The 22044-nt window shown below is 40.2% G+C and overlaps 1 protein-coding gene across 1 annotated transcript in view; it reads left to right on the top strand.

Moving 5' to 3' along the window:
• The window catches only part of LGR4 (leucine rich repeat containing G protein-coupled receptor 4), a 90069-nt gene that overhangs the window by 21628 nt on the left and 46397 nt on the right, over window positions 1-22044 (top strand). The window contains exon 2 of the mRNA XM_075188009.1: window positions 10276-10347. Coding sequence (XP_075044110.1) covers window positions 10276-10347 — 72 coding nt within the window. The remainder of the gene's footprint in view (window positions 1-10275; window positions 10348-22044) is intronic.

Genomic DNA, 22044 nt, shown 5'->3' with positions numbered 1-22044 from the left:
CCATGTTCTGTGTGTTGCACATAGTTTTAACCACAGAGCAACAGCTGTGTTACTTCCTGGGGCAGATATAACACTCAAATCTTCCTGGATAGTATACACGCCAACATGTATGCAACAATACCATTACTTATTGGTTTCATTTAGATTCCCGCATCCACACCTCAATTCCTATCCGTTATCTTAACCTTTAACCTTTAACCTGTCTGCATTATACTGTCCATCGAAGACCTTTTTATGGATTAGTTCTTGACATTTCAGATTTTGGTGAGATGAATATATTTCTACTCTAAGGGAGGAAATTTAATAGGCTATATTACCTTAAGGTCGGTAATAGTGCGCAGGCTGTAATGGTGCGTGTAGTTACCGTTAATACGGTAATTTCAACACCTGCTTTTTGCTCAGGGAGCCACGAGCAGAAAGCAGGCTTAAAATTACCGTATTAGTTTTAACGCCATGTTAGTCTCTGAATGGAGATCCCCTATGGCCTCAGTCATTAAAGGAAAAAAAGGAAGAAAAAAAAAAAGAGTAAATGTTCTCTGGGGCAATCCATGCTGCAGAGCAAGGGGTGCAAATTAGTTTATTATTTTGTGCACATAAGTTAAATACTGGCTGTTGTTTCATGTAGCACACAAATACTTGATGGTTTTATTTTTACACTGAGATTTAAAGTTAATCTAGGACATGCCTTATCCCAACTATAAATGTGTCTTCACACTTTAAATTTACCTTATCCCCCCCCCCCCTTCCAATGCAACGTGGTGTTTTCCAGGTGCAAAGTTACTCCTTTTTTATGCTTTGCTCTCCTTAATGACTCAGGCCCTATAATTTTATCTCCATATAATATTCTTGTTCTGGTTTTTGATGTTGGACACCAGGATTCTTCTTTTTTTGGGGGGAGGTTGTACACGTTATTTTAGAAACCTTCAATATATCCCCCTTTCCCCACTCATTTTCTTTAAGTTTAGCAAAACAGGCGTGTAATTCGTTATTGAGCAGAACCAGTGGGGGTGCTTTGTGCACGTCTTAATTAAGGGCTTTGTAAGCCTCAACAAAAGAGGGCGAAAAAAAAAGCATTGCTTCCAGCTCATTGTTGTTTGTCCCCATTGGCCTGGCCTGCTGGCCAGCTATTGGTGCACTGTGTGCTTTCTGAACAAAACGGACACTTTTGTTCGTGGTTAACAGAGGTGAAAGAAGCCAATTATTGGCTTTTTTTTTTATTTTTGGGCAGTTTTTTTTTCTGATGCTGTTAAAGAACAGCTGCAAAATGCTGGAACTAATTACAAATATGGACTGAGCTTGCACTAGGTGTTGTGTTAACTTTAAAACCTTTTTTTTGTGTAATTGTTGCATTGCTCATGGACAAAAGGGAATTTATCGCCGCTTCATTTTTTTTTTGTGGGCCCAAACAGCACGTTGGTTATAAGTTGGTATAATGCTTCCTCGACCAATGGAATAGTTAGGACAGTATTGGCTAACCTGTGACACTCCAGGTGTTTGTGAAACTACAAGTCCCAGCATGCTTTGCCGATATATAGCAGCTTATTGCTGGAAGAGTATGCTGGGACTTGTAGTTTCACAACACCTGGAGTGTCACAGGTTAGCCAACGCTCAGTTAGGAGATCTTTGCACTACCTGGATTACCTGGGGATTTAAAGTGACGACGATACAGCTAGATGTGATCATAAATAGATTTGCAATCTGTATTCCTTTTATTTCTGAAGTATGTTTATGAGTTAGTAATACCTTGAGAGTAACCTCTAGTTGTCATGGATACATTATAAACTGGTGAATTGTCTAATGGTTATTGCTGCGAAATTACAATGATTTAAGTTTAAATCCAGATTGGCAGTTTATCGGTAATTTTATTATCTTCCAAAAAAGCAACAATTCAGCTGATGTCTGGTGAGTTCTGAGCCTTGTTTGAAGCGTTACACTTAATTGTGCATCATCATTATTTTTACAGTGTAGAAAAGACCGTATACATAAAATCAGGAACATACAAGGTAGACAAAATGCAGATGTGAAACCAAAGCGTTGTAAGGAGGGTTTATGAGACGACTTACAAGCTAGTAAATTGTGTATGATTGGAGCTTTGGCTCCGGTGTTCAAGTTACCCAGTTGGGGCAGACGTTTCCGATCCGTGGCTTTCTGGCCGCCCTCTGGAGTTAAAATTGCTCTCATAGTGATGTTTCCCACTGGTATCTATGTATAAAGCAATATCCCTTGGAGAGGTCACCTGTGGACTTAATACTGTGAACCCGTTAAATTAAATGACAGTTATTCCTCTTTTGTATTTTTGCATCTTTACTATGGCAGTACCTGCAGTTTAACCCTATAGTCTGGCAGGGCTGTCTTTCCGACTGGGCACGATGGGCAGGGGCCCTGCGGGCAAAGGGGCACAAGGCAGAACTCAACGCAAAGAAAAAATCCTGTTAAAAAAAAACAAAACAAAACCAAACAAAACTTACCTTTTGCGGTGACCTGACTGTTCAGGTCATGTGGACAGGTCAGGTGGCGACCCGGCTCCCTGCCTGGTCCCCTCTTCTGCGCTGCGCTCGCAGTGAATGTTGGCCGTGATGACGTCCTCACGCTCGACATTCACTGCGCGTGCAGCACGGAGGACAGCGACTCAGCGAGGACTGAGAAAAAAAGAAGGGGATCGGACTCGGGGTGAACAGAGGGCTATGACTTCATGATGCTTGTGCTATACCTGTTTTCTAAACACTTATAACTGTACCTCTCCACTTGGTAAAGAATATGGTAATCCTCTCAGTTATCATTTTTAGCTAAAGAATGTTGATGGCTACAATTTCAAGTTGCTCACGTAGGAAATAAAAGTTGTATTATTTACAATTATGTGTGGTTGTTTGTTTTTGAATATTTGTTAGACCTTTGTAACTTGAGTGTCCCATGCGAAGTTCCTGCCTGAGCTTGAGGATGGTCTGTAGATAACGGCATACATAGTGAACTGACCATATAACCAAATTCATCACTATGGTTTATTATGACCGTTTATGTACCTGCATGGTAAAGCACAGAAGGTGACTGTTTAAATTCTGAAATGTGCTTAATCACTACTAGGCATTTCTTCTTGTTTTCTACTGGGAGGTAAAGGAGGAAGAACAGATCAGCTACAGGGCAAATCATCCACTTACAATTTGACGCTTTGTGACTTGCTCCAGTTGACATTGTTTGTTTTGTACTTTGGCTAGAAGTCAGCTCTTCCCTATACTATACATGCCAATATTTATCTTCTCCTCACTGTTCCTGCCATCTTGGACACTTGTAAAGCTCGAGGTGAGTTAGTAAAGGTAAAGCAAACTATGGCACATGAAAAGTGGCAGCCACTGCCTGTCAAAAAACACTGAACTTGGCAGCTGTTTCTAACTGTCTTCTGTTTCTTTCTTCGATAATTACATGAATTTTTCTAGGGTTTTTAACCTTGGTACAGTGCATGTAAGTAACTATCAAAATAGAAGTCATTGTGTTTAATGATCCCATACCCACTTGTGTTTTCACTAGCATTTGGTTGCCCAGTGTCTCTACGGAGTTGTGTTCCATTCTCTTGAATTTACCATATGCACAAAGTGCATGCATTGAGAGAGCCCACAGGGAACACAGATTACCTTAAAATGGCAGGAACAAACCTTTCACTTGCACTTTAAACATGGCTTAAAAGTGGCTAAAAGCAGTGACTCTGAATGTGGGTTACTTTTTTTTTTATTTTATTAGTGTATTAATAGCTGTTTCTAGTTTTATTGTTTCTGACTTGTTAACTGCTGTATATATTTTTTTGTTTGTATATTGTATAAAATAAAAGCATTTAAGTTTGCAAGCAGGGTCCTCCTTTGTTTTGTTTATTAGTGCTCAGTCTTGTTTTATTATCTCATTGTTTCCAATTGCAAGAGATTTTGGTGTTGTATATAATGTTAATGGTAATCATTTTTTTTTCTTTTACTGTTTTGAGGCCTCTTAATAAGCCGGCGCGATCCTGTAGTTGTTGTCCTAGCACGGACTAGCCACACAGTTGGCACAGATGTTCACGGTAGATGTAGTTAAGGAACGTTCTGTATTGACCCTACTCACCAAACAGCTCTTTAGGTTGGCAGGAGATCATGTCGGGTTTACCACTGAAATGTTGTAAATGCATTTTATTGTCATCATATACCTAATTAGCATACTCTTTCTAGATAGAAAAGTGTACTCTCACTGGAACATCCAAAGAGCCACCTTTTCTCAAGGGAAGTTGCAGAGAATCATTTGTAATAATATGAATCTGCTCTTTTTTTTCCCCAGAGGGTATTTAGTGTTTTTCTTTTTTTCCTCTCTTGTTAGTCTAGTAATGTGAGTCTTATCTTAAATACCTGACCCTTGAATTCATTATCTGCAACCTTTACAGCAGCAGAGTGTGGTGTGAATGGAATACATTCACAGTGAGGCTCCTTAGGGTAATGGATGTAGGGGAGCCCTCCCCTCCACAGGAACTGCCTTTTAACCCTTTTGTAACCATATTCAAAGCTAATTTTTTATTTTATTTTTTCTTCGTTAAACTGCTTTTTGTAACAGTTACTGATAAATGCAGTGAGCTTTTCTTGTCTGGGGACTACTCGTAAATAGGCTTTATAGCAAACCACTTTCTCTATATAAAACGGTCTTGTAGACGTCTAAAAAGCATATTGAAGCTGCACTCCCATATAAACGTCACAAAGGTATGACGGAGGGGGAAGCTGTGTGATTGTGTCGTCTGATTGTGCCTCTTGTGCACATCCGTTTGAGATGAAACCCCAAGCCCAGAAAAGAAAAGGTTGCATGGATCAGCCCCCGGGGCGGGGAAGGACCATATTAGCACTAGGTGTTAATGTAGCTTTAAATCATGAGAAATTGACACATGACACTGACACATTTTATTTATTTTTTATAAATAACCCCAGCCTTTAAGGCAGTAATAGGCAAGATGACATACTTCAAGGGCCACTTGTGGTACTCTCGCACTTTCCATTGCGCTGCACATTACCTTTAAATTCAAGAATTAAATAAAACGACCTCTGGATCCCGGTCACTCATCCCAAAATGCTCCCAAATGCCCTTCACTTATTCCTGAATTCCGATATATGCCACAAAATGCTCCCACAAACCCTCACTTGCCATAAAATGGCTCTCCTCCACAGGCCCTCAGATCCCACATGGACTCCAAAACTTCCCCTCATGCCACGCAGAAGCTCCTGCTATCCCACTTCCCACCAAGACCTTCCCAAATGCCCCTCAAACATCCCCACTCTAGATAATCTAGTGATGGTTGGTCCAGTGCACGCAGAGGAAGGCGGGAGAGCAGCCGCTGCTTACTGCACCCCCTTCTCCGATTGGCTGTGCTTTGTGAATTCCCTGCAGTATGCAGAAGAGGTCATGTGATGCGGAAGCGCTGCGACTTATTCTCTGCCTTCTTATAAAACAGAGGATAAGACTGGATGGGATGTTCAGTCTTATTCAGAGCAGAACACAGAGCTGTGGCCGTAGACCCTGTTGCTCATCACCATAGTGTGTGGTGGTTGGTGGAGTTGAGGAACTTGTCACAATGAGGGGCGATGTTGACTTTATATGCACGCTGAGTAATAAAATGCTAATCGCTTCACTTTGCATGCTAAGAAATTGTGTATGTATAAATATATCTATCTCCATACACCGATACATTATATCAATTAATTTAGGGCTTGTAGCATTGTACCTCAGACATACATCACCTAACCTCGACTTGCCTCAGTGGTGTTGCTGGTTTCCGGTAGGCTATACTTTTCACTACTGTTGGTTCAGGCCACTAAATGGCTGCCTGCATCACAGGTAAGTGGCTGTTTAGTATAGTGTACACCTAACATTATTTTGGACCCCATTTATACTGGTTATGGCCTACGTTGAAGGCCTTTACTGACCACTGGGCCTTATCTCATTTCCCTTTGGGAATTCTACAGATAAATACTACATACTTGCCAACTTTTCCTCGTTGGCTCCAGGGAGATACTGGGGGAGGTGGGCGTGCGGGGGCGGGGCTTGGTAAATTGCATCATTTCGGCCCCGCCTCCTAAACAGTTGTCACAACTTTGGCCAATTACAGCTGGGATTGAGCTAAGATGACGCAATATTTGCATCATTAAGCCCCCCCCTCCACTTATCTATTGTGGGGGCGAGAAATGGGAGATTGCCCTGCTCTCCCGGGAGGTCTCCCAGAAATACGGGAGTCTCCCGGACATTCCGGGATAGTAGGCAACTATGCGTTAAAGAAAAGCAGCTAATGAATCTCTAGAGACTGAAGTGTCTTTTTTACATTTCTGTCTCTATTACTGAAGTCATGTGGTCTTACCTGTCAGTCTTTGATTAAATCTTGGTCTCCATGAAAATGGCCACCTCCATAGGCATCAATACATGGACATAGGACACAAATTCTGAACTGTCATCATGCCACAGATGGCGAAGCCAAACCACATCTTTTACTGGCTCAGCTTCAGAGAGAATGCCAGACTCTTCAGGGAGTGAGGGAGATCACCCCTATTTCAGGGAGTCTCCATGACCTTCAGGGAGAGTTGGCAAGTATGACATACTGCACAGGCTTACATTCCATGCAACAAGACAATTTGATTTGAGTCATGGAGTATTACTCATTTCAGTGCCCTTATCTTTGTTACTTCTGTCCTTGGTCTATTCATTTTAAATGTTTTCAAAATATTTTTATTCATGCTATGTACAGTGCTGAGAAATTACATATACATATCGGAAGGCTGAATTCAAGGCCTAGTTTATTTTCAGTCAGCACTTGGACCTTGAATTCAGCCTTCCGATATGCATACGTAATTTCTCAGTGCTATAATGAATAAAAATATCTTGCAAACCCTTTAAATGAATAGATCAAGGACAGACGTAACAAAAATTAATGTAATTTTGTCCATAAAGGACACGTATTATGCCCCCTATCAAAAAATTAATTTTAAGATCAAATGGCCTGCTGCTAGGATACAAAGTTAAAGGAACATAGCTAACCCATACATAATAAATAGAACCTTCTTTTATAGTCTTGTAGAACATATTTTTAGTGAAAAGAGTGCCAAATTTGTTACATGTTTTCCATTTTAAGGCTGGTGTATTCCTCGTGCTACTTCAGGCTATTTCCGTCCAGCATTCGGCTTTTCCAAACTGTCACATCTAATTTAAAAGTGGCAATGTGTTAGCTGGCTCGCATAAACCGAATGTGTTGCTTTATAGAATGTCTTTTCCAGAACCACAGAGTATATTTTGTGGTGGAAGCAATCGTTATTTCTGAATTGTGACCTCAATTTATATACATTTAATATTTTTTCATTTTATTCAGTCCCTGAAATGTATACGCCAGCTTCGTTAAGTGCTAGAGGCTCTACACTAAAAATTCGCTCAGTAAAGTAAAACATCTTTGTTTTGACATTGTCACAAAATGTATTATTCTTATGCAGCTGATTTCATAAATAACTGGTGTGCAGTCAATGCAGCATAAAAGTTCGTGCGTATTGTAAGTGTTTTGTGGATAGGAGTTCTAGAAAAGCACTTGGAACTCCATTCGTGGAACCCCTAATCATCATGACCGTTGGACCCACATGTTTAATAGGCTGGCAATGCTGTCTGGATTGCTGTGGAGTGACGCTATATAACTAGTTGAATTCAACCAGTGTCACTTGTACCCATAATCATTATATTGAATAATTAAGCTGTTTGGAGAGATATGGTTTTGATACCATCTAGCTAAATTCCAGAAGATGCTAATTGGTAATACTTGCAAAGTGTCAAGAAAATACGATGATCATCCCAGACTAATGTTAAACACTCCAAAATTAGCATGGGGGCTCACAAAATGATTGGTCATTTCTGTGGATGGTAGCATACTGCTGGGCATTTTCTAACTGCTGGCATGCGTCTGGTTATTTATTCGCTTATTACTGAATATTATTACTACTACTAACGCATTACTATTACTGCTGGAATATTACCCAACATCTCTACTCTTGCTTTACATATTGGCATCACTTCTACTGGCAGCTTTACTGCTACTGCTGGTATACTCTGTGTCGCTGATCATTTGGTACTTGGCAAGAACACTAATGAAGATCCTTTGTGCAGGTGGCTCACAGTAACAATATAAAATATATATTGACAAGCCTTTTTGACGTTGAATTAGTCCGTAGCCAATGACACTGGACAGGTGCATTCACTTCTTTCTTCAGTTTTGTTTTATATACAGCTGACTTTTTTATGGGAATATTTACAAAGATTGTGGTGTTAGAAGTGGCATTATCGACTCGCGTGTTCCAGATCCGTTCATTGCTAAAATCCATAAGAAACATAGTTACTTAATGTAGTTGTACATATAGAGATAGTATACCCATAGGTGTGTGTATGTGTGTGTATATATATATATATATTTATTTATTTATATATTTTTTTTTATATTTTTTTATTATTATTATAATTTAGTGTAATTATAGAGAGAGATATTATTTATCTTTAGGCTTGTGTGGTGTATGGTCTGCTATTTTTGGAAGAGTGCTTCTATGTACATGTATTCAATTTTTCATGGTGGGTATTACTTTTTCCACTAATGGTTGGTTATGAAAAATGTCCTTTCCATAAGACTAGGGGTATTTTGGCAGGGTCCCTTTATGTGATATGTACCATAGAGTTATAAACTTTAATATTGAGCCTTCAGGAGCATAAACACAATAAGGGGAGACCTTTGTAAAATTGGCCAGTCCATGATTGGACTGTACGCTTTACCGATTGAGTAGAGTTTATTGAATGGCTCACAGCGGCGCAGAATGTTAGTGATTTACAAAAGCATCCTCTATTCCACAGCAACTGTAACAAAATAGAGCATCATGAATGTTCCACTTAATCCTTAGACTTCATGTACTATATTCAACCTGCATGGTAACTATCAATATGTAATGAAGTACTGCAATTTACCATGCCAGGGCTGTTATGGGATTTCCAGGCCAACCCGCCCCTCCCTTCTTCTCCATGAAGTCCTCTTCTCCGCTTGTTAAATAGCATGTGTTGAAAAAGGTGTTACACTGGGGAAGCAAAGGGTTGGGCTATACTGAGCTTAGATACCATATATGCCTTGAAATTTCTTGTACAGTACCCTGAAATCGACACATCAGGAATAATCGCAGAAGGAGAAATTTTGTATTGTCATTTATGGAAAAGAGCAAGCAATATTTGTTATCCCATCTAGCTTTAAATCTTAATTGTGATCCACAGACCTGTACAAGAAGTCTGCTATAAAGAGATTGCCGCACAAAATCATACAAGTCCCCAATATGTCATTAGAGTGGACGTCTGTCTATTTTTACGTGGAAACCAGAAACACCAACACATTTCTAGGTCTCTCCAAAGTGTATATTACATTAATTCAGTGCCACAGCCCTATATTTACTTGGACTGTAAATCATAACTAGATACTTATTTGGGATACGGAACATATGTTTGTCCACAGCTGACCCTGGTTTTTATTTTTTTGTTTATCCTCCTTCAGTTTACAGTAGATTGCTGACTTCAAGATTTCATGTGTTCTATGTAATATTTCAGTCTTTTTTTTTAAAAAAACAAAAAAAAAAAACCTTTTTTATTTTTATGTTGTCAACGTGAAGTTTAAAGTATTTGTGAGTCGTCTCGTAGAAACTACTAATGACTTGCTTGCTTTGGTTGTTGCAGCCATTTTGTCAGAGTCCGCTGCATATGACCTACTTATTAAAGAGCTCTATGAAGATACTTGCATGCTCCCCAACTGGTTTATGTAACGATGGTCTTAAGTGCTTGTGTTAAACGATATTTAGGCGGCATTTGGTATGTTTTTCAGGAATTTGGTAAAGTGATGTCTGAACAGACTTTCAGTTCTGGTTTACCAGTTGAAAGATATAAAATTAAATTGTCCCTAACCAGGGTTAGTGATATCGCTAGTACTTGGTTAATTGTTAAGCTGCCTTTTCATGAACACTGACTCGGACCACAAGATGGCTCATCTTAGTTTTGTGGATTTGTGGTATACTAGGTTTGGATTGTAGTGCATATGCAATTTATGGTAAATGCCCATAGAATATATTGGCATTAATAATTACTATTAAGTAGTAGAATGCTGTATATTTCTTACAGTTAAGAGAGCGAATGTATTAAAACAACAAAAAGTAGTTGTGTGACGTGTGCTGGACAGACTATGTATTCTCTTCATGCTTCCTAAAGACTTTTTTTTTATTTTATTTACAGAGATATCAGCATGAACAACATCACCAAGCTGCCAGAGGGTGCTTTTAAAGGTTTGCCCTATCTTGTAGAATTGTAAGTATGTATTTGCTTATCCTTTTAATAAAACAAAGAACTTAAAAGCAAATCAGAAAATGGTGTATATACGTTTTAGTAGCCATTTTAGGTTTCAAGTGACTCCCAGTTGCAAAATATGGCTGTCAGATACAAAGATGTCAGTTCTCAGCTCTCGGCAGGTCATGTGATGGCAGAGTGGGAGGGGTCTACTGTGCACAGAGCAGACAGAGCTCAGAGGGGCCTTCCAAAGCCTCTCTGCTCACTACAGCATGTGACTGTGGTGGCAGTGGTAGTCCGTGACTGTGTTATCAGATTTTGTTAAGGATTTATAATTCTTCTGTAGAATCTAAGGTAAAAAGGAAAATGTCAACATTATTCTTATAGACTGTAGTGATTTATGTTAAACCTGACTAACTTTTCCATTGAATTGTTGCTTTAAGGGCAAAAACCTTTATTACCATATATTTTTTTCTAAGTCTGCTATTTTTCCACCCTGTCGGTAGTACATATGTGATCTATTATTATCCCAGATGCCTACACACAGTGGTGACCACAATCATTTTGGGGCTGAAACAAAATTCAGGCCCCTAGTGACCCCTCCAGGCTTGTTCCCATGTGTGTTGTACCACAGTACGTAGTTGGCTTTATTTTCATTTAGCATTTTAATATAATATGACGTGTATCTGTGTGATATGTATCGGACATACTGGTTTACTAAGCCATAAAACGTGCTGTGCTGGTTCAATTATAACCGTTTGCTATTATGTATTTGTACATGTGTTGTTTTTAAAATAATGTAAATTCGAACTAATTAGTGTTTACAATATCTAAGTGGGTGGGTGCTTGCTACGGTACAATCCGTGTATATGTAAAGGGATTTCAAAACTGCTTGTCCAACTGATTCCAATTAGGCCCCGTCCTGTCGGTGTAATCGGAAGGGGAGAATGTTGCTGATGTTTACATTCTGTCAGGAAAGTGGTTTATTCAATGTTTACAGGGTATGGAGAAAGATGGATATATATAGATAGGGCTATATATACATACACACACTAATATAATTTGTGCCTTACACAAGGAATTAATTATGGATTTCCGATTGGACAAATAATCGTGATTAAAATGTTGACGTTTTGGATTTCTATTTTTCAATCTCATACGCTGTCGCCCATTAACGTCATTAATCTAAGTTTGACAGTTGTGACCTAGTTATGCAGTTTAGAAATACCGCACAACAATTTGTGAGGAGTTCTCTTTTCATGCATAACAAAGGGTGTGACGAGGGTGGAATTTTTAATTAACATTTATTAGCAGTACAAATCTCTTAGCACGTAGAGCAGTTGGAGAATTTTATTACCATGTTTTGCCAAGTTTATTCTGCTAAATAAACCTTGGAAGGGTTTGCTCCCTTTTTATTGTGAATTATATTACTAATAAGGTGCTGCATTTATAGAACGTACCTCCCAATTGTCCCCATTTCAAATCGGGACCATTCCAGTTTGAGGGCTTTGTCCCACGGGTGGAAAATTTGGGAGGGGTCTCATTCACTGCTCTGCATGGCTGTGAACAGGTGTCGCACGTATTGGTGCACACAGCAGTGGGGAGTGGAGGAGAGTCCAGGGCACGCCCCCATCGTGATGCAGCCACGCCCCCTGTCCTAATGCCGGATTTCCAAATGTTGGGAGTTATGATATAAGGTGTTGGTGTTTCAGAATTAGGAGCAGATTTGGGATTAATTTGAATGGGTTTGTCTGGCCAACTGCATCAGTCTTATATCTGGGATGCTTGGGTTTTCTTTGGCCTTTGTTTCTCCAAAATTTGGAGCATTATCTCTAAAATACCCTAAATTTATATCTAAAAATGGCATTGTTTTCTCTACACACCTCTGGTATTCTCCTCACCACTACGTTGTTATGCATCAATTATCTACGGTTTTCTTTCTAGTTTTCTGAACCCTTTCTCTCCGCCAGCACAAATGACTTAATATACTTTTATGAATGTCTATAGATGTGACAAATCTTTTAAAATCTTCCTAAATGCAGTAAAACTAAAGCAGGGTACACACTGATGCAATTATCCTGCAGAGCACACGATCCACGACAGGTTTGGTCAGATATTGCAAGAATGTGTACTCTCACACGATCATGGTTTATCTTGGCAAAACACATTGCATCTGTTCATTTGAAAAATGGTGCTATATAGAATCTGCAAGTGTATGTACAACTGATGGGAGCCCAATGCATCTCTGTGCTTGCTTTCATCTGTAACAGTAAAAGTACCCTTTAGTCACCTATGCTATCTCAAGTGCGGTTAATAGATTATCCTCGTAAATCATAAAAATTATCGAAGGACAAGGTTGCTTGACCTGAATGCAGATTGGTTGACCCATACACATAGCCCATGGGGGTAAATTTATCAAGCTGCGGGTTTGAAAAAGTGGAGATGTTGCCTATAGTAACCAATCAGATTCTAGCTGTCATTTACTTAGTACATTCTACAAAAGGACAACTAGAATTTGGGTTGCTATAGGCAACATCTCCACTTTTTCAAACCCGCAGCTTGATAAATTTACCCCCAGGAGTCCCAATTTTCGTAACTGCTTTGAGAGGGGTGAATAGCCACGGTTTGGTTAGCACTGGGTTGTCTGTTTTGCCACAATTCTCCAGTTGCATGTTGGGAGATATTACTGTAATATTACTTTCTCTACCCATGTGTATAAGTGACAATGCATCATAGAATTCTGCATACCAAACAGAAACAACACATATCTAAACCATACGTTCCACATTCCGGGTAGGTCTCTCGGACTCCCAGGAAAGTCTGGCACCCAAACCCCCCCATCTACCAGGGCAGAATTAGATCCAAAATGCAGCAAATTTGGCACCGTCCACCGCTGTAAAATTCCGCAATTACGTCACTGGGCTGAGCCAAAATTGTGTGATTTGCATAGCCCCACCCCCGAAACTCCCACCTCCCCCCAGGCAGTTCCCGGACGCCATCTTCAAAAAGTCGACAAGTATGATCTAAACGTATTGTTCCATTCCCTGTGTATAGTTTTTTCTATATCCATCTTTTTACATGGCAGAATTAAATTAGCCATCATTTGGGAAGATATTAATATTGAGTAGTGTGAACTGCTTACGCAGGGGTGGGCAACAGGCTGCCCTCTACTCCTTCATCAGCGTCACCCTGGCTCCTTCCTGCATTGTCAGGTTTGTTATAGTTTGTAACACTTGTTTAGAATGCCTGCTGATATGTTATTACAGATGTCTTTCTTTGATTAAATGAATTGTTTTAGCGTATTAATGAGATTAAGGGTAACGTGTCTGCTGAAGTGGATCAGGTGACCCCTCACTGGCGGGAGCATGCTCACTGTGACATCTGCTGCCCACTTTCAGTACATTGGCTCTGCATGATCACATGACCTCTGTGGTAGAAATAGTTTCACCCTACAGCAAATTTAAATCATACCCGTAAGGCATTTATGACACCTAGTAGGAGGGACACCACCTTTTAGCTTTACTGTTCTTTACATAAAGGTATGTGTGTATTAATACCTGCACATTGCAATTGGGCGTTTATTAAGGCAATACTGTGGGCAACACAGTGGCTAAGTGGTTAGCACTTCTGCCTCACAGCACTGGGGTCATGAGTTCAATTCCTGACCATGGCCTTATCTGTGTGGAGTTTGTATGTTCTCCCCGTGTTTGCGTGGGTTTCCTCCCACACTCCAAAAACATACTAGTAGGTTAAGTGGCTGCTATCAAAATTGACCCTAGTGTGTATGTGTGTGTTAGGGGATTTAGACTGTAAGCACCAAAGGGACAGGGACTGATTTGTGTGAGTTCTCTGTACAGCGCTGCGGAAATAGTGACGATATATAAATAAATAATGATGATACTGTTATTGTAAGACTTTCCTGAGCTGCATGGCAAGTACACTTTTTTAAATTTCTGTTTCTGATCACGCATACCTATAATATTATACTAAATGCTCATTAAATCACAAACCTGTCAAGCATTTTAAGTAGAACAGTGCTTACCACACATCGTGTGCCTCCTATCTGATCTCAGCAAGGTGTGGCTGGTGAATTGTGGCCAAACACCGAAAGTTGCTTTTCATTACTCTCCAATCACCTCCCTGTGCTTTGTGTACTCATAGCTTAACGAGAGCCTCCTGCACCACAGCACACAGCTCATGGTGGTCCGAGTGTCTGTTTTGGCTGATGCAGTCTTACAGACATCTGTAAATTGCTTCCAGATGAGTTGTCTTATTGGACAGACAAAAGAGAAATGTTAAAAGTTTTTTTTTAGATTGCAAAATGCAGTCACTTAGTGGACTCCTGGCAGGTTGTGGTTTTGATAATAGATTTGCCCTTATTCATTTTTGGGTTATTGTCTAAAATATTCTAGTTAGATTGTCCTTTTAAACCATTCTGTGTATTGAACCAGTATTTACATGAGCCACTATCCCTAGTTCCTAGTACAGTGATGGCTAACCTGTGACACTCGAGATGTTGTGAAACTACAAGCCCCAGAATGCTTTGCCAGCTATCAGCTAGTTATCTACTGGCAAAGCATGCTGGGGCTTGTAGTTTCACAACACCTGGAGTGTCGCTGGTTAGCCATCACTGCCCTAGTATATTGTTTGGCTTCATATTGATTCAGCCCACAGAATCAGGGCCGTAACTAGGGCTGTGCGACAGGGGCGACCGCCCAGGGCGCAACGCTGAAAGGGGGCGCAATTTAGGAATATTTTAGGTTAATTTGGTTAAAATTGAGGGCTAGGGGGGCGGCATTTGTCTTTTTCGCCCAGGGCGCTAGAATTCTAAGTTAAGGCTCTGCACAGAATAGCTCCTTTCATTGTGTATAGACAATAGGGTACATGTTAAATGGTCCATGCTGTGTCTTTCAACAGGTCTGCAGAAAGGAATTCTGATGTGTCTAGCTAGAAAATCTTCCCTATGATCAAACCAGTATTTTCAATATCTTCTTCATTTTGATGAAGTTGGGTATCTTTTCCTATATATTTTTCAATGTTCCATAAAGCATCTTGTATTTTAGGTTAACCCCCCTCTCAAACACCAAGCAGCATGATGTATTTTTCTCAATCCATGCCGGGGCTTAGCAGTATTGCCCCTTCAAACCTTGCAGTTATAACTGACAGTACAAGCTGTGTCTGTCCATAGCACTGGGCTTGCTAGTGTGAAAAATAAACCATTCAAGATTAGGCCTGGAGCCAGTCGGGGACTAAACTTTACACCAAGCTGTATGTGAACATTCTTCCAGCCATTTAATTTCAGTTGACTATTATACTGTATATTGATTTTTTACATTTCATTTTGCAACTTTTAGTAAAACATTGCTTTTTCTTTCTAGCATCATTCTGTTTTTTCTTGTAGTCAGGTCTTTATATCATCAGGGAATTTATGTGTTTTTGTTGGGATGTGACACACTGCCGGTTACTGAGTAAAATTGTGCCCAACACAAAGAGCACAGCACAGGTCTACAAAAATAAACTGATTATGATAAAAAACATGGATTAAAAGCACAAAACAAAGCCTAAAAGTAATGTTTTTAGTAAAGTTGCTTACGGGCATGTACCAACAAGCCAGTGAGTAAATGTGGACAAGCCCTCATACCCTCCATCCCTTTTTTACTCCTCCCAACATTCATAAGTAATCTCGGGGCAAAATAGGCAATATGTGCAGATAGGAGTCCACCCAAATCCACCCCAATCTGCGCAGAAGAGCCACTTTCTGATAAAAATCCACCCATTTGCCTGCAAAACCCACCCCTTTGGATGTTCGCGATTTGGGACAGTTGGAAGGTATCATCATCACCATTTATTTATATAGCGGCACTAATTCCGTAGCACTGTACAGAGAACTCAATCACATCAGTCCCTGTCCTGTTGGGGTAGACAGACAGACAGAATTTTTTTAGCAGCCAATTTACCTACAAGTATGATTTTGGAGTGTGGGAGGAAACCGGAGCACCCGGAGGAAACCCACGCAAACACAGGGAGAACATACAAACTCCACACAGATAAGGCCATGGTCAGGAATTTAACTCATAAACCCAGTGCTGTGAGGCAGAAGTGCTAACCACTAAGCCACCGTGCTGCCACTGGCCCTTATTTCTGATGGTGAACAGTTTCATTCTCTAGAAGGGAAGGTGTTAAGTTTTAGCTCAGGTCCTCTCGGGCTAAGAGTTGTTCTGATGGTGCCTTGAATATTTGCCTTTAGTTTCACAATATGTGCAGAGCTATTTCATCCCAACATAAGTACAAGTGTGTACTTATTACATGCTTCTACGCTTTACACATTCAGTTTGTGTCTTTCCTTGAACACTAAACTGATCTGTACTCCTCACCTGCCAGGTGCCTGTATGTCCTGTCCGTCTTTGAAACGAGTTGGGGCTATTTAATAATTATCACACACAGAACTGGTTCAGCTTTGTTTTTCTGTAAGAACAACTTTAACCTTTTTTATGTTCATTTTGCATTTGTTTAAGAACATATTTTGCTGTTGTCTTGTACAGTGTCTAAGACAATGCACAAATTAAGAGAGTTTGAATGTCTGGAACAGGCCTGGACGACCTTGGTTCTCCAGGTGTTGTCAAACTACAAGCCCTAGCGTGCTCTGCCAGCAGATAGCCAGCCGATAGCTGGCGTGGTGTGCCGGGACTGGTAGTTTCACAACAACTAGGGCTAGATTTACTAAGCTGCTGGTTTGAAAAAGTGGGGATGTTGCCTATAGCACCAATCGGATTCTAGCTTTCATTTATTTAGTACTTTCTACAAAATGACAGCTAGAATCTGATTGGTTGCTATAGGCAACATCCCCACTTTTTCAAACCCGCAGCTTAGTAAATCTAGCCCATAGTCTTTGATTAGGTGGTAAACAGCTCCATCATGGGTGGTATTGGTGCTTTCATGCTATAATGTGATCTGATGCCTTTACATAAGGTAATGATCATCCTCCTTGTTGGAGGGCCACTTGTGGGGCCTCTGAAAAAAATCTTGCACCCCCCACATGGGCAAACGCTGGATTTGCAGAGGGGGGTTTCCACACCACGCCACCAGTGGGCGTGACCAGCATGCATGATGTCGTGGCTATAATTTTAGAGAGTGCTTGGCTACTCTCCAACTCTCTCTATCCCCATAATACACATGGGGAAAGCTGGGTGCACTACTGTTAGGTGTACGCAGCTCTCTCTTTAGAGCCCTGTGATGTGCGGACAGGGTCCAGCCACCTCAATAATACAGTACCCCAGTCTTGGAAGGGGGTTTCCAGCCACTAGGAACACCCCCCACCTCAGTTTTCCTAATCTAGATTAACTCTCTTTCACTATATTATTAAGCAAATCAATATCATTCATTTTCATTTACATATTACTAGATTTAATTGTGTTTAGCATGTTGCTTTAAAATGTATTCTTTACGTGCTTCTCTATATGTATAACTCTACTTGTATCAGGCAGGAGTAGGACATACCGGGGACTTAAAAATCCAACTGGAACATACTTCTTTCTACTTAGTTTCTGTGTGCATTTCACTCCCACCATTGCCAATTATGTACAAGCACCTGTTTATTTTTCTGCATTGCGCTCGCTCTGTAATTTCAGTTTGTCTGATCTGCGCTCTGTCTATTATTCTGGTCTTTGGTGACTGTTTTGTTTTCTCTTTTATTGCTTTTGGATTCTAAAATATAAATAGACTACTTAAATTTTCAACTGGGAACTGTGTGCTGTCTAAAGATCAAGGAAGTAGATACAGACAGCAGCATAGCCGAACACGCTGGCCGAGGTCAGGGACTGAAGAAGGTTGGACATCCAGGGTCACAAGTAGAGTTCAGGATTGGAGACGGCAAAGAGAGCGCGGTCACTAGCCGAGGTCACCGGTTGCACAGGGTGATCAGGTGTGCAAAGGTTCAACAATTAGTGTGACTGGCAATGGCATTGACTTAGTAAAGGCTCAGTGGTAGTAATTGGGCACTAATAGATCAGAGCTGGGCTTAGTTAACGACCATGACAAATATTTATAAGATATGTTGAAAAAAGGTCTTTCTGATGAAGTAGTACCAAGAGCAACCTATACTATAATTAATATGGTTATTTAACCATCTTAAAATATTTTTAAACTCCTGCCCTTCCATATGCATCTTCAACAGCAGGGAAATCATGTTAACTTTTCTTCCCGAAACCTAAAACGATTGCCACAGTTTTGCTAATCCCCATTCATAGTTCAGCAAATTACTCAGCTGGGTAACTCACTGCAAAATAATGTTGACACTTAGTGTGGAAATTGTAGCCCAGCTGTAATAAAACACTTGAGTAATATGTGCAGTGAGCAGCCTAGATATGGAAATCGTTTGGATTTTAATCATTTTTAGCCTTTTAGAAAGCTGTTCTGCACCAATTTTATTTATAGCATGATTTAAAACAAACCTGCTCATATGTAGGTGATTTATTGCTGGACCTTAGTACATGACTGTGAGCTCTGTACCAACCTGTAGTGTAGAAAATCCACAAGATTTTGTGCTTACGGACGTATTCATGGACCAGAGAATAATTCTTGGCAGGATGTCATCTTGAATATGGAGTATATACAAGGCACTTTTTTAAAGGTGAACTCCGCTCAAATGACGTAGTGTATTAGTCACACCCATCTATTAGGACCATCGTGGTTTGAACCCTCACAAATCTGGATTAACCTGTAATAAGCACATCTAATTGGACAAGATGTGCAGCCATCCAATCGGCAGTGGGTGACAGGTCAACACAGACTGTAATTTCAATCTTCTGTGGGATTACATGCACTGAAAAGGAACCAATGGGAGAGCAGTTTAAATGCTGAATCAATGCAAGGTGTGTGTGTGTGTGTGGGGGGGGGGGGGGGGGTATTCATAAAGACCCTGATTCATTAAGGAACTTCTTAAATTAAGAATTTTCTTAATTGAGTCTCCTGGACAAACCCATGTTACAATGCAAGGGATGAAAATTAGTTTTCGATTTTGCCCATAAGTTAAATACTGACTGTTTTTTCATGTAACACACAAATACTTGATAGCTTATTTGTACACTGAAATTTAAGGTTGATATTTGGGGTGAGACATATCACATACCAAACGTTTGGCATAATAAATACTATAATCAACAAGTGTCATCAATGTCCAAAATAACAGTCCTTGGGGCATATTCAATTGTTAGCTTTACTGGCAAAAGTAACACGACATGCGCACTGTTACCGTCATTACGGTAATACTGCGCGTAAATAGGGTTATTACGGTACCTTTCACGCTGGATTTCATCCGGCTTAGTATTGCTGTGATAACGGTAATACTTTTAACGCCGCGGGGAAATCCAACAATTGAATATGCCCCCTTGAGTCAGACCCAGAATGTATGGTGTGGAAGACCAATCAAAGTCCTCTATTTGTACATTCATTTAATTTCTACGTTCATTTCTCCCTACTCCAAGAACGCAACATTCATCCTCTTTCTGGTTACTTCTACACCCCATCTGTGAACGCCGTCTGTCTCACACCACACACAATCCTAATAATAGAAACGAAAACACACATTTATATGTACCTACAATAGACAGTTACACCCTCATGTCTGCCAATTCAAAGGGGACATGTCACACCTACACCTTTTCACAACCATTTCAAAAGAAAGCTATAACTTAACAAAAAGGCACAGGAAAATGCTACTTTAACACTTGCAGTGCCTTAAGGAGGCTGTACCCCTCTTTGTTTGTCTTCTAGTTTAATAAGAAATTCTAGCTTTTTCTGAAGTTGTGTAAGGTTAAATTTTGCAAACTTAATGATGACATTACCTGTGCTACATTTATTCATACTTGCCTACATCCCGAAGTTAAGCGGCTATACCAACACGATTTACGTCATTATGGCTCTGCCGCCATGCTGCAGAGAAAACAAAAAAAAGATTTGCGCTGTCATTTGAGTCCTAATGGTCCCACTCTAGTTGTGTGCCATCCTCAAGACCCCACCCACCTCCAAAGGAGGTCATGCAGGTTTCCGGGAGGATGACCGAAACTCCCTGGAGTCCAGGAGAACTCTCCGAAATTCGGGAATGTTTCAGATATTCTGGGAAAATAAGACAAATGTATTTTATAACCCCAATGAAAAACATTTTACTTGACTCCATTTCCCCACAGTCCACTATTGATCAGAGTCGAGGGTCATTTTGTGGACATTACGTAAATGGCTAGCTGCGTTCAGTTTTGGTCTAAGACCTAATTGGCCATCTTAATTGCTTTGTTTATGTGTAGTTGAACTGAAAGGGCTAGATTTACTAAACTGCGGGTTTGAAAAAGTGGAGATGTTGCCTATAGCAACCAATCAGATTATAGTTATCATTTATTTAGTGCATTCTACAAAATGACAGAATCTGATTGGTTGCTATAGGCAACATCTCCACTTTTTCAAACCCGCAGTTTAGTAAATATACCCCAAAGTGTTGTCTACATGCTAGGTATCCTGATCCTGGTGACATTATTGTTTGGAGGGAGAGATTTAGCTGCTCTTATACAAACACAGTGAGTCTGCACAGGTACAGAGAGGAAAATAAATTGCTTGATATTTTCTTGTTATAATTTTGACAAGACCGTGCCCTATATTTCAAAGCTTAAAACATTAAACACATTTTATATATAGTAGGTATTCATGAAAGCTCTTCAGGTGTAAATTAGTCTAGAAATATAATTAACCCCAAATCGGGTAATTACCTGAGCGCTAATCCATCTGCTACGGATATGTGCGCCCAGGTAAGGCCTTGATGTTGAAGGTTTAATATGTCATTTTAAAAACTGATGTCTGTAGGCTAAGAAATGTGTAATCTTCCGTTCCCTCATCCCTGCAGGCATTATTTATATCCTCTGAAGAGTTTGTGTTTAGTGCTAATAGTGCACATCCCCTCCCCGCCCCTAATTATGAGGTTCTTGACCCTTATAAGCAGTAAGTCCGTCAACGGCCCACGAATATTTGGCAGGCATGTTAGAAAAACCTTTCGCATACTCGGCCAGTTGTATCCTGTTTCCTGGAAGATTGCCAGAGTGCGGAAAAGCGGATGCTGGTTGAATTGCTCTTCTCTGTTAGTTGCTGAATAAACAGGAGTTGCCTTGAGGTAGGCAGTTCATCTCCACTTAAAGTCACGCAAACGCTCATGGTTTCGGCATGTTCCTCCACAATAAACTGGGGACATTGGTTAAATGTGTGTCTGGTTTTTTTTTTCTCTCTCTTCTTCTAACATAGACTATATTTACTTCCATCCCTGCATCAGCCCTGTTATGTCTAGTCTATGTATAGGGAGATCCCAGTGATAAAGGCAGTATGCAATTTGGATGCACTTATAAATGTGCTTTATATCTTACTGTTGGGTTTCTTTAAACTTTACATGTTCTAACTATGGAATATTATTTTAAATATAGTTTTTTTTAGTTGCTGTTGCGTTAAATATATCAGCATATGTTAGCTAGCACAAAGAAATGTGCAGTATTGCAGTTATTACATACTTGCCTACTTTGTAGAATCTTTTTCTGATTCCGAGAGAGGGGTGGGATGGGGCAGGGTGAATCGTGTCATTTTGGCCCCGCAACAGAAATGCCGTTTTGTCACGGGGCGGGGCCAAATTGACGGGATCTACCGCGAATCGCATCATTTAGTTGTGGCTGTAGCAGGATGCGGGAGATT

The sequence above is a fragment of the Mixophyes fleayi genome, chromosome 10, assembly GCF_038048845.1.
Source record: "Mixophyes fleayi isolate aMixFle1 chromosome 10, aMixFle1.hap1, whole genome shotgun sequence".
Classification (NCBI taxonomy): domain Eukaryota; kingdom Metazoa; phylum Chordata; class Amphibia; order Anura; family Limnodynastidae; genus Mixophyes; species Mixophyes fleayi.
Note: the sequence above shows the minus strand (reverse complement) of the source record. Positions and strands in the feature narration are given on the sequence as shown.